General features: G+C 47.9%; 1 protein-coding gene and 1 non-coding gene across 3 annotated transcripts; both read right to left on the minus strand.

Annotated features, from left to right (window-relative positions):
* Positions 1-180: 180 nt before the first annotated feature.
* LOC117050726 (ATP-dependent RNA helicase DDX19B) lies at positions 181-23,209 on the minus strand. 2 transcript variants are annotated; one of them, XM_033156509.1, is made up of 13 exons: positions 23,070-23,131; positions 17,587-17,635; positions 17,394-17,468; positions 16,069-16,122; positions 14,197-14,332; positions 8,385-8,477; positions 6,277-6,379; positions 5,748-5,862; positions 5,055-5,232; positions 3,959-4,196; positions 2,308-2,470; positions 1,694-1,885; positions 182-399 (listed from the first exon to the last, which is right to left on the minus strand). In XM_033156509.1, the coding sequence occupies exons 6-13, from the start codon at positions 8,444-8,446 to the stop codon at positions 338-340; spliced, it is 1,113 nt and encodes a 370-aa protein (XP_033012400.1). In that variant the 5' UTR covers positions 8,447-8,477; positions 14,197-14,332; positions 16,069-16,122; positions 17,394-17,468; positions 17,587-17,635; positions 23,070-23,131; the 3' UTR covers positions 182-337. The 2 variants fall into 2 exon arrangements, with proteins under 2 accessions (XP_033012399.1, XP_033012400.1); XM_033156508.1 differs by lacking the exon at positions 17,394-17,468 and having other exon boundaries at positions 181-399; positions 23,070-23,209.
* On the minus strand, positions 15,456-15,600 carry LOC117052540. Its single transcript, XR_004427280.1, has one exon. It is a non-coding gene; the product is annotated as a small nucleolar RNA SNORA57 (small nucleolar RNA).
* Positions 23,210-23,910: the final 701 nt, after the last annotated feature.

A 23,910-nucleotide genomic window follows, 5' to 3' on the forward strand; every position in this document is an offset into this window, starting at 1 on the left:
GGTGTGTCTGATTCTCTCCTCTACTTAGTGATTGGCTATGTTTTTGGCATCATCTTTAGAATTTAAGATATCTTCCCATTTTAAGGCTAAACTAAAAAATAAAAAGGAAGTTAAAATTTGTTGTAAACATTTCTTCGTTCTCCAAAGTTTGTACTTCTTTAAAAATCAAGTCCAGCCACACTTTTTTTTTAAGTTGAGGTAATTTCTGTGTATTTGTTATCTTTAAAAAGTCCCTTTGCGTGTGACTGGCTAAGACATGTGCCAATCAGGATGCGGTCCAATTGCAGTAGGAGTGCTACTGTGGGAGGGATTGTGCACCAATTCCGGCAGCCGGGCTTCAATTTGCTATTTTCTCAATTTCATCCAAATCGTCTGTATCCAGCTTGTGAATTTTCTTGTCTGTTGGGGGGGGGGGGAGGAGAGAGAGAGAGAAAGTGGGAGTCAAATTATCAAGAAAGAACTGGAATTACGACCAGGGATTGTATCAAACCAAATCCTCCTCAGGTTAAACCAAGGGGGGGGGGGTGAGAAACATTTAAAGGCTGACAGCCAAACATCGTTTTCACAATTAAAACAGAACCTGGAGAAACATACCACTTCACTTTTACAGTAATAACAACAGCAACAACGATTTTATTATTTGTACCCCGCCCATCTTACTGGGTTGCCCCAGCCACTCTGGGTGGCCTCCCAGTATACAAGATTAAGAGTCGACCGCCTTCCCACAAGGCCCACCTCCTTTGCTACTGCACAAATCAGTGCTCAAAGCCTCAGAGCACATCCCTAATTGGAAGAAGGCAAGTCCAGCACAGTGCCTCATGCAGAGAGACAACAGACACCATCTCTCAGAGAGGAAGGCAGTTAGGCAGCTTCTGTGCAGTGGGTCCCAGCACACACAATGACAGTCCCCTGGGAACAGAGCCAACGACATGGCTCTCTGTTCTGGCCTTGCCTGCTTCCACAGAAATAGTGGTCCGCCTTCTGAGTCGATAACCCCTAAGAGACATTAAATTAGCTTCGGCCAACCTGGTGCACCCCAACTTTCCATCAACATCCCTGGCCAGCAGGGTTGATGGGAATCGTAGTCTGATGGCAGCTAGACAGAGGACAGCTAGGTTGGGAAATATTGCATTCAATTCATTTTTTAAAAGGTAATTATTGGGACAACACTGGCAGCTCTCTCTCATGGCAGAGTTTGAGGATTACTGATCTAATCCAGTGACTGTGAAGCTTCAATCTGGGAAGGAGAGAGATATTCTCCTTGGCCAAGTTGCTTTGGCTGGGGATGGAGAGGCATCACCAACCTCACCTGTCATCACAGTTTGGACAGAGAGGTTTTCCCAGAGGCCTGTTTCTGAGGATATCCAATCATTACCCAGTGGAGATGTGTGGTTTATCCCAAAAGATTAATAGGGGGGAACTTGCAGCCCCCCAGATGGTGTTGAACTCCAGTTCCCAACATCCACAACAACTCACCATGTTGATGGGGGCCGTTGGAGTCCAACAACACCTGGAGATCCCAGCAATAGGGATTCAAGTTTCCGCCACTACCCCCACTTTTCTGATGTGGGGTGCAGAGCACCCAGAACTGCACACAATTATTCGACTTGGAAGCGCCCTGTTAGGTTGTACAATAGTCGCTTAAGGAAAATGCTCAACAAAAGATGGGGGAAAGAAGCATGGCAGGACATACTGAAATGTTCCTGGATCCTGTTGAGGATGTTCAAACTGTGCTTGCTGTCCACCATATTGATGGCCAGGCCCCGCTTGCCAAAACGTCCTGTGCGGCCAATGCGGTGAAGATATGTCTCGTTGTCCGGATTCCCGTCTTTATCCACTGGAAGGTCAAAGTTGATGACGACAGAGACCTGCTCCACGTCGATCCCTAGGGGAGGAGAGCATTGTGAGATTTTGAGAGGACAGCTCCTTTATAGAAGGAATAAGGTTTACAGCAGCACAGAATGTTTGCAGCACAGAAAGCCTAAAATGTGCCCTTAAAACATACAAACAAACCAGCCACCAATTTATTTATTTTTAAATCTAGCAACCTTTTCCAAGTTCTCTGATTTTTTATTTTCAAAAACAAACAAAATGGAAACGAATAATAAAATCAGAGTTGGAAGGGGCCACAAGGGCCATCTAGTCCAACGCCCTGCAATGCAGGAATGGGAGAGGTGTTCAGTAGCGCACTAAGGCAATTGTTCCATCAGGGCAAGCACTTTGGTTTGCCATCTCCCCCCACCCCCATTCTGGGGGTCCTCCTGACCCCAAAGCCAATTTTGGAGAGTACAGGGAGTACACCATTACCTCGGGCACAGACATTCGTAGTCACCAACACTTTCTCCTTGCCCTCCCGGAAGCGATCAATCACCGCGGCACGCTGCTCCACCATCATCTCGCCACTCAAGAGAGCCACCTGGTGACCCTCCTTGGAGAGTTCCCCGGCTAGCCAGCCAGCTGTTTTGCGAGTCTGCAAAATGTGAAACAAAAAGAGGGGCACCCCCATTAACACCAACGGAGAGGGGCTTTTTATGGCAAGGGATTTCCACCTCTGCTTAACCCTACATTTGGAAATAAAGGAAGAACTCCACTTAGTCACTTCCTGCTCAGTTCCTCTTTGCATTGGCTCTGCCTCTCCCGACATTGAACATGAGCCTCTTAAACAGGCTTAAGTTACATTTGATGATGCCAGGATTAGACACTTATCCTCCCAGTGGTTCAGAACAGAGCTGAGGTGCAAAAAGCTCTCTCTCTCTCTGAGTGTGGCAGTGGATGATGTAGGTGCCGATTTAGTTCTTTTTAAAACTGGGATGTCCCCACCTCTTCCCTCAAAGCACTTACATGCTACTCCAGAAGACTTGGAAAGTAATTGTGAATCTGGATACAATGCCCAATAGCTATCCAGAAATATGGGAAGAGATCTGAGGAAAGATCCTGGGACAAGTTTCTGGGAACCCATCAAAACTTGGAAATGGAGATGCATACATATTCCCCATCAGTCTCAGGAGATTTCTACAAACTCATCTTCAGGTCGTACTTGACCCTGGCTTGTTGTTGTTTAGTCATTTACGCCTCTTTGTGACCCCAAGGACCAGAGCACGCCAGGCACTCCTGTCTTCTACTGCCTCCCACAGTTTGGTCAGACTCATGTTGGTAGCTTCGAGAACACTGTCCAACCATCTTGTCCTCTGTTGTCCCCTTCTCCTTGTGCCCTCCATCTTTCCCAACACCAGGGTCTTTTCCCTGGCTAGGTAAAGGAAAAGGGACCCCTGACCATTAGGTCCAGTCGTGTCCGACTCTGGGGTTGCGGCGCTCATCTCGTGTTACTGGCCGAGGGAGCTGGCGTACAGCTTCCGGGTCATATAATACCCTTCTGGACTTCAGCGTTGAAATAAATTGAGTATATAATAGGGCATTTGCTACCAGTAACATTGGGATACGAAACAGACTATGTTTTGTTAAAGGACAGGGAGATAACAACACTTTCCAACAGCTGCCTGTATGGCAATTAGTTTCAAGCAAGAAAAAAAACTAATGTTCCAGCATTGGACTGCTGAATTATAAAACTATGGGATGGTGCCCAAATGATAAAATCAACTAATACAATAAAAGTGAGAGAAAGGAGACAAATTGACCATGAATGTGTTGAAAAACGGGTCCCATTACTTAGGAAAATGCTGAATCACACAGTCTGTTGAGAATACTGTAATAGCAGAAGGGCAAAACCACCACCAAAAATGAATACCATCTCCAAAAATATTTTGCAAAAGGATACTAGCTGTGCTATCTATATGATCCGCTATTTAGTTGGAAATATTTTTAATTTCTTCCTATACACATAAAAAATGCAAGGCTGCCATAGCACAGCCCCCACTGGAGGATTTGCATCACCGTTTTGGATTTGCATGAAGCCAAAAGCAAGAGGGGTTGGTGAGCAGCAAACGAAAAAAGGACTCACGTGGCAGAAGATCATGGCTTGCGCAATTGTGATGGCGCCATAGATGTTGCAGAGGGCATGAAATTTCTCCTCGCGGCTGTTGCACAGGACGTAATACTGCTTGATAGTGTCCAGGGTCTCCTCCTCCCGCTTCAGCTTGATGATGTTGGGGTCGGGGACAACTTTCTGGGCAAACTTCCACACAGAGTCTTCAAACGTGGCTGAGAAGAGCAGCATCTGACAGTCTCTGGGAAGCATCCTGAGAGATAGGATAGGGGAGGGGAGGGGAGGGGAGAAAAGTCACATTCTTTCCTCAGCTAGAGAGTCACAGTAAGAACTGAACAACTCCACTGGATCACACCAATGGCCCATCTAGCCAGAGACTATTCTTCACAGCAGCTGTTGACCAGAAGTTCCCAGAAGCCCACAATCAGGGCTTGAAGAGAACAGTCCTCCACTGCCATCTTGGGATCCCTGCTCCCCCAGCAGAGTTTATTCAGAAAGACATTTGACAAACTTGGGAGGTTCCATTGAGCCATCACTGCTACAGCCATCAACATCTTAACGTTTTTAAGACCTCTCCTTTTCCATAAATGTGTCTAATCCCCTTTGATTTTTAAACTAGTGACCATTACTACAACCTAAGAAGAGCCTGCTGGACCAGGCCAATGGCCCATCTAGTCCAGCATCCTGTTCTCACAGCAGCCAACCAAAAGCCTGCAGGAAACCTGCAAGTAGGACCCGGGCACAAGAGCCCTCTCCCCTCCTGTGGTTCCCAGCACCTGAAACTCAGGTGCATTACTGCCCCCCAACTCTGGAGGCAGAGGACAGCCATTGTGGCTGGTAGCCATCGATGTGGTAGCATCGTACCCACAATGCCAAACTTGGCAGACTGGGACAAGTATAGGGAGATAGCAGAGTTCCTGGAGCAACTACTATTATGCAAGGCCCAAGCTCCTTCTGGCCAGTAAAGTCAGAAGTAAGTTTCGTTTCTGTTGAAATTTGCAACTAACAGGAAGGGTACTGGATGTGGGCACAGCTGCAGCTGTGCCAGGGAAATCCGGCTTTGAACTGGTGACAAGGCACCCAGTCAATTGTACAAGGAGTCCACCCTTACCTCTGGATGCGGATGCTCTGATCCTGGTGACCTTGGGTGGCTATCATGACATCGGCCTCATCCAAGACAAAGACTTTGATCTTCTTGGGGTCAATGAATTTCAGCTTGGAGCACCAATCCAGGACGGTACCAGGTGTGCCAATGACAATCTGCTCAGCAATCTTCTGGCCACGCTCCACTATTCATGGAAGAGATCAAGGGCAGATGTGGGGTAGGCAGAACCTCAGCAGACCCAGAAAGGGCAGCACTATCTGCTTGGGAACGCTTTCCTGGGAAAGTACTGCTGGAGCGACCAAACTGTGCTTCGTCTCCTTCCATCTGTGGAAACCAACTCTGCCCCAGCCCCAGGCCCTTACTCGCACTGTCTAAAATTCAGCATTGAAAGAGCTCATCAATCCTGTAACCAGAAAACCCACATTTGTAAGCAACCCAGAAGGTTAACTATAGAAACACCAACTTGAGGGGCCAATTGGTCTGGTCCAGATCCTGCTGGCTCAAACTATTATCAGCATCATCTGGATGAGTCCCACAGCCACACAAACCCCGCAAAGGCCTTCCAGTTAGGATTCGGTCCCTCCCTGGTGACTTAATATGCCCTTTTTGACATTTCCTTGCCTGCGTACACTAGTCTGAGATATTGCATACACTGCTGAGATATTGAGTATTATTCAGTCGGATGGAGTTCACACTCACGTTTGTTGCCTCGAACCGCATAGGCCAGCTTCAGCTCCGGATAAAACCTGCCCATCTGCTCGATCACCTTCCCTGTCTGAAGAGCCAGCTCGTAGGTTGGAGAGAGGCAGAGACACTGCAAGAGGAAGGAGGCAAGTCTGGGACACTGTCCTAAGGCAAGTGGATGTTATGATGTTACTATGGCGCAGCCATACCCACCCTGCAGTGTCCTCTGCCACATGGCCTCAGTTCCTGCCGTGCTTGTGGACTGGTTACCATTCATTCCCGGGGAGAAACCTATCCCCAGTCCGTTCTCTCCCTCCCTGCCCCCCACTTTTATGCATGTTGCTCGGCCCACTTTGCTTTTGGTCCCTTCTATGACTGGCACGTGACCCCCACAAGGTTTCCTAAAAGGGAATGTGGCCCTCAAGCTGGAAAAAGGCTTCCAACCCATGGTTCAGCTGAATAAAGTGGTGAGAGGAGCTCTGCAAAAGAAGAAAGCCTGACACTGGCCCTCTGAGGAGGCTATGCTGAAGAGACCCGCTGTTACCTGGGGGTATCTGTGCTCCGGCTCCACTCTGCTAAGCATCGCCAAGACAAAAGCTGCCGTCTTACCGGTACCAGACTGGGACTGCGCAATCAGGTTCTGTGGACTGGAGACACACACCAAGGTGGGGGGGGGATTATAAGACTTGTGTATGGGGGCAGGACTATTAAAGCAGAAGCCAGAACCGAGGTCTCATCGCCAATGGCAGGAACAGGAAAATGTTCTCATGCTACCAGAAGCATCTTGCTGGGTGGGGTGGAACTGCTTTGCTAGCAGATGGCATGGGGCAGATCGCATGGGGCAAACACACCACACCGACCTTACCACCCGGGTATGAGCACTGCATTTCCTAGTTGTTGGAGGAACTAGACATGGAGGAAGAGGTTAGTTTCCTTCATGAGCACAAATGACCCTAGGTCTGAGATAAGCCAATAGGGGCAGAGTCACCCAAACCAGTTGCTATGGAAACAGCGATGTGCTGTTTAGGCAAGTGACTGAGACAGGTCAGCTCATTAGTCAGTCAGCCTTCTGTGTTACATCTTGAATTGCTGGAGCAACAGGAATACTTTGCACTTTGTATATATCTGTATCTGAAGAGCCTACATGCTGTATGTACATATATCTCAATGTCCCGAACTGTATTACTGAAGCCTTATCCTTTGCAGCAGTAAACTACTTTGGACCTCAAGCTGTTTCTATGTGGTGACTGGAACTGGGGACAACTTCTGCTGCGTGGGCATCTCACCACAGATTCCCAGCACTGGTGACAGTGACGCACCTGCCAGGAAGCTCCCACAGTGGCTCCACCTCACTCAGTATGTGGCTTTTGCCTACTGCCCATAGCACAGGTCTACGCCAGCCCTTTCCAGATGCAGCTGGAAGCATGAGAACTGCAATCTTTGTCTCTTCTCTTGTAGCACAATAGGGGAACATTGTGTACACCCCAAAGTCACCTCAGCCTGCCCAGTTCCCAAATACCTTATTTTGGGTGTTATTTTCTACTCATCAAGGTGTCCAGGCCATTTCAGACATGTCCCGTCCCCCACCGATGGCATTTGGGGGAGAACAGAGGGAAGCCCATCAGTGAGGCGGCCATGTGAAGACTGAACTGAACAGGCTTCAAGTGCATGGCAGCCTCCAGATGTTGTGGACTTCAGTAATTGTAGTCCAAAACATCTGGAGGTGCCCTGTTGGCGAAGGCTGGCACAGAGGCCCCAAGCTACGGTCAAAATGGACTAGGTGTAGCCCACCTTTCTGAAGCTAAACAGGTTTGGGTCTGGGTCAGCATCTGGATGGAAACTGGCTGGGAACATCCTCCCTGCCTGCACACCATCTTGGGTTCCCCCATGAGCAAAAAATAAAACATTTCATCATGTCATGTACCAACGTTAAGAACAGACTGCCAACTGCATATGCCCAACATGTGTACGCATGTTAACAGAGTACACCAGCCTTTGCCACTGGAGCCGTGCCTGAATCTGGCAGCAGTTTTCAAGCTTTGCTTTAGAATCTTTTGCATCATTTTTACTTCTCTGCCCCCAGAACACCCACATGTTGCAGAGGATTCTAGAGAGCACACTCTGCAGGGTTCACTCACATTCCTGCAGCCGGGATGCTGGAAAATCCCTGTCAGGCCACATTGTGGCATCACATGAGCTACATGTGCCTTTCAAAACACACCTAGCTGCAAGCTGTGCGGCGAGTGAAGAGGAAGATCAGAAGTGATGGGCAACTTTACAGGGAAGCTTGCCCACCATCCCTAGTCTTTGGGCCCCTCCCAGCCTTAAGACTCTCTTGACTACCTGGCATAACCAGCCAACCCCACACCTGCCCCTAACCCAGTGTTTTTCAACCTTTTTTGGGCAAGGGCACACTTGTTTTATGAAAAAAATCACGAGGCACACCACCATTAGAAAATGTTAAAAAAATTAACTCTGTGCCTATATTGACTATATATAAAGTAATTCTCTTGAATAGGAATCAAATAAACACAATTTTTCCCACGGCACACCAGGCAACATCTCGCGGCACACTAGTGTGCCGCGGAACAGTGGTTGAAAAACACTGCCCTAACCCATCAGGCACTGCAACAGGCATGCATCAATACATACGGTTCTGCCAGCATCATGGGCAAGGCGTTCTCTTGGATTTTGGATGGTCTGTTGAAACCCATGGCGTAGACACCCTGCAGCAACTGTGGCTTCCTACAAGGAAGAAGACAAAAAGGCTAAGTAAAAAGGCTGCTAAGGAACAGCCTGAAGGCAGGCACAGCACACTCCTGCGGCAGAAGCAGAGCAGGACCGGGCCTTGCAGCTGTCTGAATAGGAGGCTTGCCAGAACTTTTTTTTCTTTTTTTGTTTTGCACCTGTGGGTGAAGTTTCTTCATTTTACTTTTACACATTCTGGGAACCAGAAATAACAGGGATGATTAACCTCCCCCCCCCCCCCCAGTCTGAGGGCCACATTTCCTTCTGGGTAGCCTTCTGAGTGCCACATGCAAATGTTGAGTTGGGCCTGAGGGAAAAAATGGGCACAGCAACAAACATACATACATATATACATTATACTATTTCCGAACCGTCTAGTAAGCCCTAGTTTACACATGGCTGCCCGGCGGCTGGATTTCATTCCTCGCTTTTCTGATGAGAAGCTGTGTGTTGGGCAGGAAGTAGTTAACAGGCAGCATCAGAAGCTCAGCAACAGAGGCTATGGATTTGGACATTGCAATCTCAGCAAAAAAGGCCAGCAAGGCTAAGCCCTATGCTATGTCTTTCCCCAATCCCACGTTTATGAAGGCAAACACTTCCCAGGCCAGTCTCTGCTAAGGACAGTAGCTTTAAAAATGGCATGTTTTAAAAGGTTTTAAAAAGTTAGTTACTTCAACTGCTACTGAGGATGCCTTAGAATTTGTTGTAGGAGTAGTGGCAGGCGATGAAATCAAAGAAACAAAAACACCAGTTTTCTTTCTGCAGCTTTTCAAAAATAGATTCCACACACTCTTATACCTAGTTAAAATGCAGATGTGGACCTCCCTTTTTAAATACTGCAGTGCCCCAAATCAGTATGAAGCAGAGTCTGGAAGCCTCAACTGCAAAAGGGGGCTTTGAACATCCTTGGTATCCCAATGCGTACCAAAGCGAGCTCAGTGGGGAGAAAAGTGTCTAGAGCAGCAATAGCAAAACCTGTGGCCCTCCAGACTCTCTTCTCTGACCACTGGCCATGCTGGCTGGGGCTGAGTCAAGAGTCAAACACAAGTTAGCCACCCCTGGCCTGCAGAGTGTCCTGCAACCTTGGGTCCCCAGATGTTGTTTGACTAAAACACCCATTATCCACAGCCAGCAAGGTCAGCGGTCGGGGATGATGGGAGTTGTAGCCCAGCAAGATCTGGAGACCCAAGGTTGAAGAATACTGGGTTAGAGAAACAATAGCTTGGGGTATGAGTTCATAGAAAAAGGTCTCAGGTTCAATCCCCGGCATCAGGGGAACAGGTGATGTGGAAGAATCTTCTCGGTCCAAGATCCTGGGGAGAAGACAAACTCTGGGTCTCCTAGATGAGCAAACAGGCTTATCTATTGTATGACAGTGTCTTATGTTCTTTATTATGAACACTCACAATTCCTTCTGGGGAAGGGTTGCAAGTTTTGCACGCAACTGCAATCACTGGCATCTCCAGGAATGGTAGACAAAGGCTCCCATCTGAAAACCCAGAGAGCTACTACCGATCAGCGCAGACAATACTAGACTAAACGCACCAACAGTTTGACTCCATATAAAGACAGCTTTTTTATGTAGGGAAGGACCCTTGGCTCAAGTGACAGACTCCAGTTCAATCCCAAGAACGTCCAGTTAAAAGTGTCAGGTAACAGGAGACAGGAAAAACCTGTCTCAGCCCAAGATCCTGAAGTGCTGCTACTGCGCCCAGAAGATAGCACTGGGCTAGACTGACTCTCCTACCTGGTGCAAAGGGAGCTTCCTACATTCTTAAGAAGAGCCTGCTGGATCAGGTCAATGGTCTATCTCGTCCAGCATCCTGTTCTCACACTGGCCAACCAGTTGTCTCTGGGTACGTGAGCACAAGAGCACTCTTCCCCTCCTGCAGTTTCCAGCAACCGACATACAGAAGCATCACAGCCTCCAATAGTGGAGCATAGCCTCCATTGGGGCTAGTAACCACTAACAGCCTTCTCTTCCCCTGTGAATTTGTCCAATCCTCTTTTAAAGCCTCCCAAGTCGGTGGCCGTGACTACCTCCTGTGGGAGGGAGTTCCACAAGTTTACCTATGTGTTATGTGAAGAAGCCCTTTCACCAATCTGTCTTCCCAACACTGAGCTTCCCATATCCGGGAAGAGAGATCACAAGGTGAGTGAAGGTGCCCCCCCCTCCCAATCCTCCGCTTCATGAAAGATTGGTGCAGGCTTTTCCATGTGACCACCCTGGGCTCTGTATGGGCTCTGGAAAAGCCCTCTGGAAAGAAGCCAGGAATTGTCTCGAAAAACCAGAAATCTGCGAAGCCTTGAACTTTCGAGTGTGTTGCCAAGGAGACACGAAGGCTATGAAGAGGAACCGGAGACTTGACTTATCTGAAGATCACTATAATTAGCCTTGCCTTTGATTTTTCCAATGAAATCCTTTGCTCTCCAAATAGAGAAGAGTGTACAATCTAAAGCAACTTCCCCCAACCTCCCCCCTCTACACGTCTACCAGTTATTATTGCAACCGATTTTAAAAATCACCTTCTAAAGCACCATCTTCAATGTGATTTACATATAATTAAACAATTAAAACCACAAACAGAACAAGACTAAAACTCTAACAAGTGGACACTTGTGGCACAGACCCATTTATTCAGCTGGGAAAGCCTGTTGGAGCAAAAAATATATTCAACTGCTTCCAGAATGCTGTTCCACAGATCAGGGACAGCCACCACACAAAGAGCCCTTGCTCAGAGTTACTGCGAAGTGGGCTGTAGGGACCTTTGAAACTCACAGGAGAAAACGCTGCTGCAGACCGCAACACTTGACTGGAGATATAAGACAGGGGTAGGCAACCTAAGGCCCATGGGCCACAAGCAGCCCACAGGGGTCGTTTAACCAGCCCCCGAGCCGCCCCCGAACCAAGCCGCCCACTTGGCGAGTCCCCATGAACTGCACTAAACCAGCGCAGCGCAGGGAATCGCTTCCAAGGTGCTGGAAATCACATCTGCGCATGCTCAGATGCTGAAAACTGCATCTGTGCAGATGCCGAAAATAGGATCTGTGCAGATGCTCATGCGCGTTGATCCAGCCCACGGAGGGATCTCCACTGGAGTGAACCGGCCCAGTCGAGGTAAACCTTGCCGACCCCGATATAAAGGCAAGGAGGTCTCTTGAGTTGCCAGTTGGTAGCAATCTCCTGAAGGAGGGGCACAAGCAGGGAAGCATCTTTCCCAGCAACAACAGAGCCCTCAGCAGACAAAACCATTCAGCTCCTCGGCAAGAAGCAGGGCTCTTTAGGAGATGGCTGCCTAGAAGATCCTGCAGGAATGGGATGCTGCAAAGCAATTAAAGATGGGATCTTCTTACCCAGGTAGATAAAGGGAGGCCACACTGGGTAGTCATCAGTGGCAGACCCTGGGTTGTAGCCAATGCTGGTCCAATTTAGAGCAGACCCACTGCAGTTAATGGACACGACTAATATGAAGTTCAATCTTGTCTACTCTGAGTATATCATAGTTGGATACAACCCAAAGTGTTCGACACCACTGAGCAAACGGATTTCCCAGTACGAGCAACAGAAACAAGTATGTATGGCTTGACAGGAGGAGGCGTATCGCCCTGTGGATAGGGTAAACTGGAACAGTGCAAACTTTGCAGCAGGGATGGGAACCATCATGGTAAAGATCCAGTTCAGGGGTAGCCCTCCATGTTTTGAAGACTCCAACTCCCATCAGCCCCAGTCGGCGCTGGAGTCCAAGAGTATCTAGAGGGCACCTGATGTACTGGAACAGGAAATACAAGTTAGGGACAGCTGGTCATAGGGCCAGGAATGGGGAGGATAGAACACACACCAAAAGGAAGAGGAGCTAGTAGGCTGGAAGGGGTACATCCACTGGGAGAGAAGCATGGAAAGGGGGCAAATTGTTCCAAGACACCACTCAGCAAATGGAAGCTCAGCCCCACCTGCCCATCTCGTTATCCTGCACCTTTGCTTCCCGTGCATTGCCATGAGGACTGGTACCATAGCCCTTTCACATAATGCAGCAACCACATGCACACAATGTACCAGCCACAGGGAAGGGTGGCAGCGGCAGTGGGGCACATTGGCCACAAAAAGATTCTGACCCAGCTTTAGAGCTTGCAGTGTAATGCCTCCGGGACAGGAAGTGGGGGGGGGGGACAGCAGCTCCGATTTTGTCCAGCCCCTTCAAAGCTCTTCCATTTGATATCAGGGTGTTTCTCTAGAAGCCCCCTGAACTCAACAGGCCTTCTTTCAAGACATACTGTATAAAATGAGGCTGTATCTCTCCTTAGAGAAGATGCAACTCTGTTTTCCCTGTGTGCTTGGCAGAGACAGTGATCAATTGTTAATCCCAGATGCTTTTCATCTTTAAATGGACTTGAACAAAGCCAGGAAAGCCATTATCTACCCACGTTGCCAGCTGCTAACACAGGGCACGGATTGGCCTCTATGCCGCGACCATGACGCGAGGTCTCTCTTCCCTCGCAGCAACGGCAAACTCAGCTCAATTAGGCAACAACTATAATTAGGGCAGCAACATTAATTCAATTACAAAACATTCATTTATACCCCACCTATTAGCCAAAGTTCGAGGCAGCTGACGATATAGTCAAAATAAAATTAAGATGAACTAGAGTTATTAGGGAGAGGCAAAATATCTCCCTGCTCCCCTAGCCCCCCATTCTCAGGTGCGTCAAAGGCAACTCTCACACCTGCGCCATGGCAGGACTCAGAAGAAATAACTCCAGCCTGGAAATGATAGCTGGAGGGGCCAGATGCTAGTCCCTAACAGGCTAGTGGTGCCACAACAGAAACTAAGGGCTGCATCCAATGCTAGTCCCAACCAGAGTCAGACCCAATGAAGACAATAGGCGCAAGTAACTGGAGGTCCATAATTTTAACAGGTCTACTCTAATGAGGTATTGGTTGAATACAAACCTAAAAGTCCTCCTGAAATGGGACAACAGAATTTTAATGTTCTATTTTAAACAATGGCAAGGACTTATAACGGGGGTCTGCAACCTTTTTCAGCCATGGGCCGGTCCACCGTCCCTCAGACCATGTGGTGGGCCTGACTATATATTTGGGTGGTGGTGGGGGGAATGAACGAATTCCTATGCCCCACAAGAACCCAGAGATGCATTTTCAATAAAAGCACACATTCTACTCATGTCAAAACACTAGGCAGGCCCCACAAATAACCCACAGATGCATTTTAAATAAAAGGACACATTCTACCCATGTAAAAACACGCTGATTCGCAGGCCGGATTGAGAAGGCCATTGGGTTTGCCTACCCCTAACTTAGAATTGCTTAAGCTATTTTGCTGCATTTCATGAACTATGGTCCAAGCCAGATCTAAAAGCCTGCTTCCGAGACATGAACAAGCCAAGCCTAACAATTTGAATCAAGTCCAGAAGATAGTAGATGCCCCAGCTGTTCACACTTTGGAATCAAGTAAGAGGAAATGGGTATCTCTGCCTGCAGTGACGCAGTCCAGAATTTGTCCACATCATTCAGTGCAACTTGGGGTCCCACCTCGCACAAATTACACAGCAGCTCCACCACCCACCCACTAAGGTCACCCTTTCTGGAAAAACTGGGGATGCACCAGGAAGGGGCAAGGCTGCAAAGTTCATTTTACCCAACAGGTGCAGGGAAACATGAGCCCGTGGCTCAAAAAGGGAAGCTGGGAGAGGCACTTACAGCCGCAGCTCCTCAAAAGACTTCACGGAGTAGAGGGGCGACGTAGGATCCCTCTGCAAAACCTCCACTTGGTTTGTGTTGTCCACCAGGTTGCTGCGGATCAGCTTGTTGAGCAACGACTGGGCGGCTCGGTCCTCTGACAGGAAGCAGCGACAGAAAGAAAGGAAGAAAATGTTGAAGGGGGAGCAAGTAGTCTGCAGTTCAATCCCTGGGCAGAAGCAGATCAAAGCCAGCAGCGACCACCACTTCTGAATTCCGTCAACCGAATTACGGCCTTGTTTGAATGAAGCTGTGTGGAGTAGCAGCGTGGAACACCCAAGAGACCTGGGACTGAGTAGCGCTATAGTCCAAAACATCTGGAGGGCAGCAGTTGGCAAGGCTACCCTACAGAGACTCATACTGTTTTCCCTCCACCAAACTTGGCACATTTTTGGTAAAAGCACTTTGGGGAAACTGAAAATAAAGGAGATATGGGTTGTTCCCTAGCGCCTATTTAATCCATATACTGCAAGGATGAACAACCTGCAGCCCTCCAGAGGTTGTTGGGACTCCAGCCCCAATCAGTTCCAGTCAGCGTGGCCAATGGCCGGGGTGATGGCAGCTACCAGCTACTGGCTGGATACCTATAATGTATGGAATATTGTGAACAGCACAAAAAGACCAGAACTGAAATTGGTTCTTTAGGAGTACCACACAAGAACTCGGTTCAAAACATGCTGGACTCCTTTGGAAGAAGGTCAGTGATACACACACACACACACACACAACTACCTCTTCCCCGCTGTAATTGGTGCCTTATACTTTTCCTTTCCTGGGTCACAATCTAAAGCACTATGATACTACTTTAAACACTTTAAGTCCTGGCTTTGCCCCAAAAGAATTCTGGGAGTAGTAGTTTGTTAAGGGTGCCGAGAGCCCTAATGCCCTCACAGAGCTACAGTTCCCAGGGTGGTTTAACAAGCCATCTTTCTTCCCAGGGAACTCTGGAAATTGTAACTCTGTGAGGAGAACAGGGGCCTCTTAATAACTCCCATAACTTTTCCCAAACTACAGCTCCCAAGGTTCTTTGGATGGGGTGGGGGGAGTCCTGATTGTTGAAAGTTCTATCAGTGCCTTAAATGTGCCATGCGAATGTGTCCCTTGACACCCGTATAAATAACATCCTTTCAAATCCACTGAACATTATCTGTACTGTGAATGGGGCGGGGGTACATCCTGCCAAGTCTTTCACTCTAAATTAGAAAGTGGAAGGTGTGGATTCTTATCCCAGTGGTTGAGATAGAACCAGCAGATGAGATAGCTGCTGGCACCATGAACGGAACCCTGGTGGGCTTTGCTTTCCCTCAGGACATAAAAGAACTGGACAGTGACGCTTGGCTGACCAGGCCTGCCAAGAAAAGGAGGCTGTGGCTGAGGCTTGATCTAGTAGGCTCTTCTTGTGTTCAGCCACTCTACCACCGAGTTATGGCTCCAACCCTAAAGGAACAAGTAATACCACTGGTCGATCCAGGTAGGCAGGCAGTGGCTCTCCAAGACAGACAGAAGCCTTCACCAGCATGTGTTCCAGATGTTTTCAACTACCGCTCCCATCAGCACCAGCCACAGAAGGGGAAATGTAGCCCCCATATGTTGTTGGACTACAACTCCCAACACCCCTACCTGCTGGCTATGCTGCCTGTGGCTGATGGGAGTTGGAGCCCAGCAGCAGCTGGAGAGCCACATGTCTCCCACCACCACCACTTACCTGGAGATGCAGGGGATTGAACCAGGGACTTTGTATGTGCAACGGGACATGCTTTACCCACCGAGTTATTGCGCCCCCCATTTATCTTTGCTTCCCCCAGCTTGCCCTTTGGGGTCCGAGAGGCTTACCTTTTTCCTCCTCTTCAATCTTCTCTGTATTGTCATCTGTCTTGAGAACTGCTCCTGTGTTCAGACAAACAGTACAATTAAACTGAGGCAGAACAATCATCCTTAATGGGTCAAGTGTTTCATGCTGTACCAACAAGCCAAGGAGCTCATGTAGGCAACTATGCTAGATTTCCAGAGAGTTTTACAGGCTAGGTAAAGCCCACAGGCTACCTATGCCAATCTCTCACCCAGGGAGGTGGGGATTGTTGCCCACAGGGCAGAGGCTCCCAAATCCTTTTCAAAGTGCCCCAAGTATTTCTGGCTGGGCAATGGTTTTGGGTTGCTGCATGTTAATTTGGAGGGGTTGATGAAAAGATGCATTTATCTAGGGATAATGTGGGATGGGGTAACAAACAAGGGTAACAGAAAGGTAATTAACTTATTTGAGGCAGAATCTATTGATAAATTAATTGGGGTAAATAAATTGAAGAGGAACTATGTTGGTGTGATCTAGGGTGGGGTGTAAATAGATTGAATAAGTTATCTGGAGGAATTTGAATGGGAAGAGTCGGTTTGAAGTGCAGTAGCTGAGTTAAATTCATTATCATGTGATACTGTGGGACTGAGCCGAGACTTGGGAATCACTCTCTTGCTAAAGGAAGCAAGTACTTCAATATTCACTCTCTCCAGTTTGCTTTGCTAATTTAACTGCTGCAGCTATTAGGGGGGAGCAAGTCACAAGTAAACCAACTGAACCTTGTATTCATTTCTGATGCAGCCACTAATTGTATTTCATGCCTTTTCAGGTCTATAGTTTCATTTACCACCCACCAACCCCATCTGTACAAATACCTGCCAACTCAGAAGACTGCTTTGTGCATCTGTTGTGGCTTCTGGTCCCCAAAAGGTTATGCCACAATATTGTTTGTGTTTAAGTGCCAGCCGCAGAGATTTGTTTTTGTAACCTCCCAGCCAACTTTGGATTCCCTTTTAAGATTCAGCAGCAGTGGATCTCTGGCCTGCAGCCTTAATCCCGGCTGTGGTTCTAATTAGACCCACAAGAAGGCATCCCCCACAAACCACATGCGCCATTCCAACATATGACATCAAGGGTGACATCCAGCACACAGAGACGTCACTGGGGTTGGCTGACCTAGTGCGACTGAGAGGGCTGCTCTCAGCGCCCATCAGCCAGCGAGCAAGCACTCTTTAAGTCATCACCTGATATCATAAAGGCGCCAGGCGACTGACAGGTGTGGGCCCCGCACACCTGCCCAAGTTGGCCCGTGGGTGGTGGTGGTGAAGGAGGTTAGGATCTGGCCCACCAGCTGATCCAGGTCCCCCACCTGTGCCTTAAGTTGTCCTGCCTTGTACGATTCTAGCTGCAGCAACAGTATCAGGGTTGCCTTTTGCTCTGAGTGCTGCGTAGCAAGAACAGGAAAAGAAAGGAATAGAGAAACAGAAAAAGAGAAAGATTTGGAGGAAAGAGGAAAAGTAGTTGATGGCTTGCTCAACCCAGTAAGTCATGGCTATGCTCACCATTAGAGTCTGGCTTGGATTTCTCGTCCTTCAGGTGCAAGTTGCTCATCTAAAAAACCGAAAACAGAACAAGTCACCCAAATGCTATGGCTGGTCCAGTTTCTTCATCATTATGCTTTGTACATTTGCAGTCATTCTTACTGCCAGCCTGGCATAAGGCAGACCAGTATATCCCCCACATTGCAGATGGGAAGGTATAAATCCGTTTCTCAAACTTGGATTCCCAGCTGTTGTTGGACTACAACTTCCATCATCTCTGACCACTGGTCCTAATGATGGGAGCTGTAGTCCAACAACAGCTGGAGACCCAAGTTTGAGAAACACTGGTACAGAGGTTGATCAAAAGCTGTTCTCCCACTGACAGCGAGTGAGCTAACAGCAGATGCAAGATTCTGAACCAGGGGCTGCACAGCTGGAAGCGAAAATCAAAAAGCACATCCAAAACATGGCAATGTGGATTAAGCATGGTCCATACCCACAGAATATTGACTGTCAGCTGGAAAAGACAGACGGAAATACTTGGGGAGGCAGGAAAAGGAGAAGAATGTAGTGATGACCACCAACTTGGATGGCTTTCAAATCTGATTAGACAAATTCACGGAAGATAAGGATACAAATGACTACTACACATAATGGCTGTGTATGGCTCTGAACACCAGTTGCTGTGGATCACAAGAGGGGAGAGTGCAGTTGCGCTCATGTGCTGCTTATAGGCTTCCCATAGGCTACTGGATGTTCACTGTGAAAAGTGGATTGTCAAAATTCCACCTGTTATGAGGTAACACCCTGAGTGAGCCACCTTACAACTGATGCCAAGTATCTTGGAAGAGGGTGTCACTGGCTGGAATCCTGAACGCGGAGGACTCTTAATAGATAAGAGAGGATAAACAACACTTTGTTGCAGGTTCTCTAGCCTTCTCCATACTTTCAAAGCACACCCCAGCACAATGGGATCTTTGTCACAGAATCCAGGTTTGGGTTACAGTCGCTTTGCTTTCTACCCAGCAGCCGACATAAATAATATGGTCGAGTCAGAACTTTGGGGCAGATTCCTTGCACAAATGCTGACTAATGGAGCTGGCAGAACCCAGGCAGCTTTGCCCCAATTAGATTCCAAAATGCCATTCAAGTTCTGGGTTGTATTACAGTCCTTTGGGAATCTGATCAATAAAAGATGTATGTGGAGAGCAGCTCTACATCAGCAAAGATGGTAAACTGCCATGCATGCACATGTGGGACAAAAGGTACAGGATCCAGTGGTTTCAGCTTCATACTCACACTTATTTAAAGCAATTTTATCCCACTTCAGGTCACTACCAATAATATTTAGCAACTCTATACTGCAGGGGTGGGAAACCTTTTCCAACCCAAGGAGTCCATTCCCTTCTGGGCAACCTTCCAGGGGGCCCACATGCCACTGGTGTGGGGGAGTCTAGAGGCAAAAGTGGGCAGAACGGTAAATCTAAACCATGGGTAGGCAAACTAAGGTCCTCAGGCCGGATCAGGCCCAACTGCCTTCTGGATCTGGCCCACGGACGGTCTGGGAATCGCCACGTGGATCGCCAGTGCACGCACATTCTTTTCCTCTCCCTCACACGGCACCTCCTCCCTCCCTCCTCCTGGCTTCTCCCCACCCTGCCTAGAGGAGGAAGGGGGCTGGGCTTTGTTGGTGCCAGCAGTAGCAGCGCTCGAGTGGCCACCATTTTAAGCAGCCCCTCTCCGAAACCCTTTCGTGCGCTGCTCATCGTCCCTCCGCCGCCGCCAGCCCCTGCCACTCACAAGACACAGGTAAGCAGCCACCAGGGCTCGTGGTGCTCTTGCATCATTCCCCCCCCCCCAAAAATATAGTCCGGCCCCCACAAGGTCTGAGGGACAGTGGACCGGCCCCCTGCTGAAAAAGTTTGCTGGTGCCTGATCTAAACCATACCTTTGCTCCCTGTGCTACTATGTACACACAACCCTCTCTATCCTCCTTCCAGGAAAGCAAGAGGCATTAGAGGAGTCCAAGGACACATTCCAGCACAGCAAAAATTCTCAAAAAGAACATAAAGCAAGGCTTGGGGATGGGGAGGTGACCTGAGGAACAGCCCTGAGGGTTAGATAGAGGGGCCTGGCTCCTCACGACTGAGGAAAGGTTCTCCACCCCAAATTTAGAATGATGGTGGGTGAAGGGTTTCAGACAGTAAGAGACTGCCACCTCTCTTGCTAAAGTGGTGAGCTGCACCGTAAATCAGTAGGAGCCTTTTTTGCAGTGAGCGTTACAGCTTTTACTATGGTTGTTGTAAAAGATAATGGATACTGCAATGGGTTATTACTTTAAAAACAAATCAGTAGCATATTTTGACTAACATAGCATTTTAATTGTATTTTTGTATGATTGGGAATGGCCTATGGCCAGCATTCGAAACTCCCATTGTTCTAGGCGCATTCTGCAACAAGGAATTTCATTAGCGCAAGCAGTTTCTGAGCTCTGGGCGCAGTGCTGCGCCTAGGATTTCAGATTAAAACTGCATAGTGGAAGGAAAGGAGGACCTTCTTCTGCATCCCCACTTCCAGCCACACTCTGAAGACTGGAGAAGAGAATATTAGAAATATTAAGAATATTTGGGGGATGGGCAGGGGAAGCATGGCTTTGTTTTTTTTGCAGTCTTCAGATGAGGACTAGAGAATGTGAAAAATGAATGCAGTGGTACCTCAGTTTACAGATGCTTCAGGTTACAGACGCTTCAGGTTACAGACTCCGCTAACCCAGAAATAGTACCTTGGGTTAAGACCTTTGCTTCAGGATGAGAACAGAAATTGTGCTCTGGTGGCGCAGCGGCAGTGGGAGGCCCCATTAGCTAAAGTGGTGCTTCAGTTTAAGAACAATTTCAGGTTAAGAACAGACCTCCACAACGAATTAAGTTCTTAACCCGAGGTACCACTGTATAATATTTTAGCTGCAGTTCATTCATCTTCAGTTTTGTATTCTTGTTATTAAAAATTGTCCCTAGACATTGTTGTTGCACCCATAACTTAGATTTAAGGTACCATTTAGCTCCTACATTTCATATCTCATTTTCTAACACTGCCTGTGGCTAAACAATAAAGATCTGTACAGGGCACATATCATGACAAATTTGTTTGAATGGGACAGATATGCAGGGTTTTGTTACATAAAATAAGGAAAGTTTCAAGTGCTTTACCCACTAAAAAGTTTTTTTCTTTAAATCCCCAAGTTTTAAGTACTTTAAAAAGACAACACTGGCTAATAAAAAACAGAGAAACACAGACTGCAAGTAAGTGCTTTATCTCCACTACCAGATTCTCGCCCCTGCATCTTTAATTTAGTATCACATTCCTTTAAAGGAAACATGGAAAAAGCACTACAGCTTTAGCTCATGTGTCACAAAAGCTGGTTGGAGATATATTATACTTCCCTACTATCCCCCAATAGAATCATAGAATTGGAAAGGCACCACAAGGGTCATCTTGTTCAACCCCCTGCATTGCAGGAATCTTTTACCCCACATGGGGCTCTAAACCTGAGATTAAGTCTCATGCTTTACCAACTGAGCTATCCCAGATAATGGCATTGCACTAAACATACATATACCCCAATGGGACAAGAATTGCCAGATTCCTTCCATGGTATTTGGCGCCCATTTCTGGATTACCTGGACAAAACTGCCCAGATCATATGTCCACCCACTATGGGACTCTGCTTATATCATGGCCCACTTAAGCATCCAGACAAAGTTACCAATTTCTATAAAACCATATAATAGTGAATTTTTAAAATGTTTAAATACTCTCTGTATTTAGGAAACCAGTTCTCGTCCTCCCTCCTCCAGTGGGGTCAGAAAATATGTCCTCCCTTTCAACATTAATAATACAACCACAAACCTCTGTTTTAAGGAAATTAGCTCCTCCCAGGAATCTTAGGAAAATACATGACCTTTCAAAAATGCAGAATTTTACCAAGGCAGCATGGAACACCAGATAAAATGTTAGAAGAATGTATTGCAACAAGTACAGCCAATAAAATAATACTGTTTCTATTTCAGCTAACTATGTTGCACAATTCAGACTGTGTGCCTGTGAAAAGTGAGGTGCAGCAGCTAGAGGAGGCATGGGGACTTGCAGAGACTATTGGACTGTAACTCCCAACAGCCCCCAACCAGCATGGTGAATGGTCCAGGATGATTGGAACTTCAGTCCAGCAACATTTGCAGGCCCCACAGAGGACGAAGACTGGGGAAGCCAACTTGATCATGAAGCTCACTAGCAAGAGTACCTCACAAGGCTGTTGTGATGATAAAATGGGAACTATGCATGCTGCATCCTTAAAGAAATCAGCCCTGAGTGCTCACTGGAAGGGCAGATCCTGAAGTTGAGGCTCCAGTACTTTGGCCACCTCATGAGAAGAGAAGACTCTCTAGAAAAGACCCTGATGTTGGGAAAGATGGAGGGCACAAGGAGAAGGAGACGACAGAGGATGAGATGGTTGAACAGTATTCTCGAAGCGACTGGCATGAGTTTGGCCAAACTGCGGGAGGCAGCGAAAGATAGGCGTGCCTGGCGTGCTCTGGTCCATGGGGTCACGAGGAGTCAGACACGACTGAACGACTGAACAACAACAACATGCATGCTGCTTTCAGCCACTTGGGTTAATGCACAAAACGTGCATGTGATGGAAGAACAGACAGCAGAAGTCTGAGGCTCCTTCCAGGCACCTTCATGGGAAGTTACGGTACATTACATTAGTATTTGTTTATATGCAACATTTCAGCCAAAAAGGGTCCCCGGGTGGCTCACTCATTTTGATTGCACTCACTTTGGATTGCATGCCTATGAGCAGTGAAGTTCAGGGGGTTAGAACAGTGTTCCCGAAGGGTTGCACGGCTGGAACTTCAACTCCGATCGTCCCTGACCACAGGCAAGGTTGACCGAGTCCGGCAGGCATTTCTAGCCACCTCTATAAGGGGAAGGGGAGAAAATGTGACTAGGACTTGGGAGACCAGGGTTCAAATCCCCACTCGGCCATGAAGCTCACTGCGTGGCTTTGGGCCAGTCGCTTGCCTCTCAACCTAACCTACCTCACAGGGTTATTGCAAGGATAACACGGGGTGGGGGTGGAGTGGGCCTTTCGTTAGCTGGAGGAAAAGGTGGCGAATTATATAAATGTAATAAATGAATAAATAAAAATGGGGCGTTGGGAGAACGACTAAGGAGGCCCAAGGTCCATCACACCCACCCCTCAGCCATGGAGCTCACCACGTGACCTTGGCCCACCTACCCTACCTCGCAGGGCTGTTGTAAACAACGGAGACCAGCAACGCGTGGAGAGCAATACATGCTGCCTTGAGAGGAAATGCGAGTTACGGAAAATAGGAAAAATACCATAATATAAATATTCGCTGAAGAAGAAAGGATCCCCTCCCCCCCACCCCACCCCACCCCACCCCACCCCACCCGGGCTTCTCCCCTCCCTGCCTTCTCACCGACTCCGCCGCCGCTTCCTGCTCGTCCACCGCCAGAGCCCAGGAATCCGTCGCCATGCTGGTGTGCACGAAGAAGGAGCCTCCTGGCTGAGCAGCGCTAGCCGCAACGGAGCCGCCGGAAAGAACTGCGCAGGCGCTGACGGAAGTGACGCGCACGGCCCGGTAGACCCATTAAAAGAGTCCGGGCGGGAAACGCAGTCCGCGTCGCTGCTTTACCGGGAGCTATAAGTTCCTCCTTCCACTCCTGGTTCTCTTATTCGGAGGGTCTAGGACTCGCTCTCGCTCTCTCTCTACCCCCCCCCCCCGGCCAAATCTATTTGAATGATATTTTTAAAAACGCAGTTTTAATAATAATAATAATAATAATTCCAGTCCAGCTAGGGATTCTTGTTAGCTTTTTATGTTTTAAATCTTTTAAGACAATCAACTTACGAACACCAACAGAGAGGAACCTAATGCCCGCGACAAGCACCCAACTCAAAAGAATGGTTTATTCAAGATGACCCATTGGGACCCAGTTTGGTAGTCAAATACTTATTTCAGCCAGCCCCCTGAAATATTGATTGATTGAATTTATATACCACCCTATACCCAGAGGTCTCAGGGTGGTTCACAGAAAAGAATTTTATTTCTACCACCGCCATCCTCCCTCCCTCTCTCTTTGCCACCTCCTTTCTTACTCTGCTTCTTCCTCCCCACTGTCCTGTGTATTAGTGGGGAGAGGCCAGATCACAGACGTCTGAGCTGATGGCTAGCAGAGGGTTTTTGAAATTAGGCCTAAGGCTATGCAAGCTGTCCATCCCTGGTTTGAAAGGAATGTGCCTTGAGGATTTAATGTACC

Source organism: Lacerta agilis, chromosome 8 (genome assembly GCF_009819535.1).
Source record: "Lacerta agilis isolate rLacAgi1 chromosome 8, rLacAgi1.pri, whole genome shotgun sequence".
In the NCBI taxonomy this organism is placed as follows: Eukaryota; Metazoa; Chordata; class Lepidosauria; order Squamata; family Lacertidae; genus Lacerta; species Lacerta agilis.

Coding starts and splice junctions, on each gene's coding strand:
- LOC117050726 (XM_033156508.1), bottom strand. CDS start 23,126: ATGGCGACGGATTCCTGGGCTCTGGCGGTGGACGAGCAGGAAGCGGCG. Junction 4,197..5,054: donor CAGAGCATCCGCATCCAGAG/GTAAGGGTGGAC, acceptor CCTATCTCTCAG/GATGCTTCCCAGAGACTGTC. Junction 1,886..2,307: donor TACGAATGTCTGTGCCCGAG/GTAATGGTGTAC, acceptor CTCCTCCCCTAG/GGATCGACGTGGAGCAGGTC.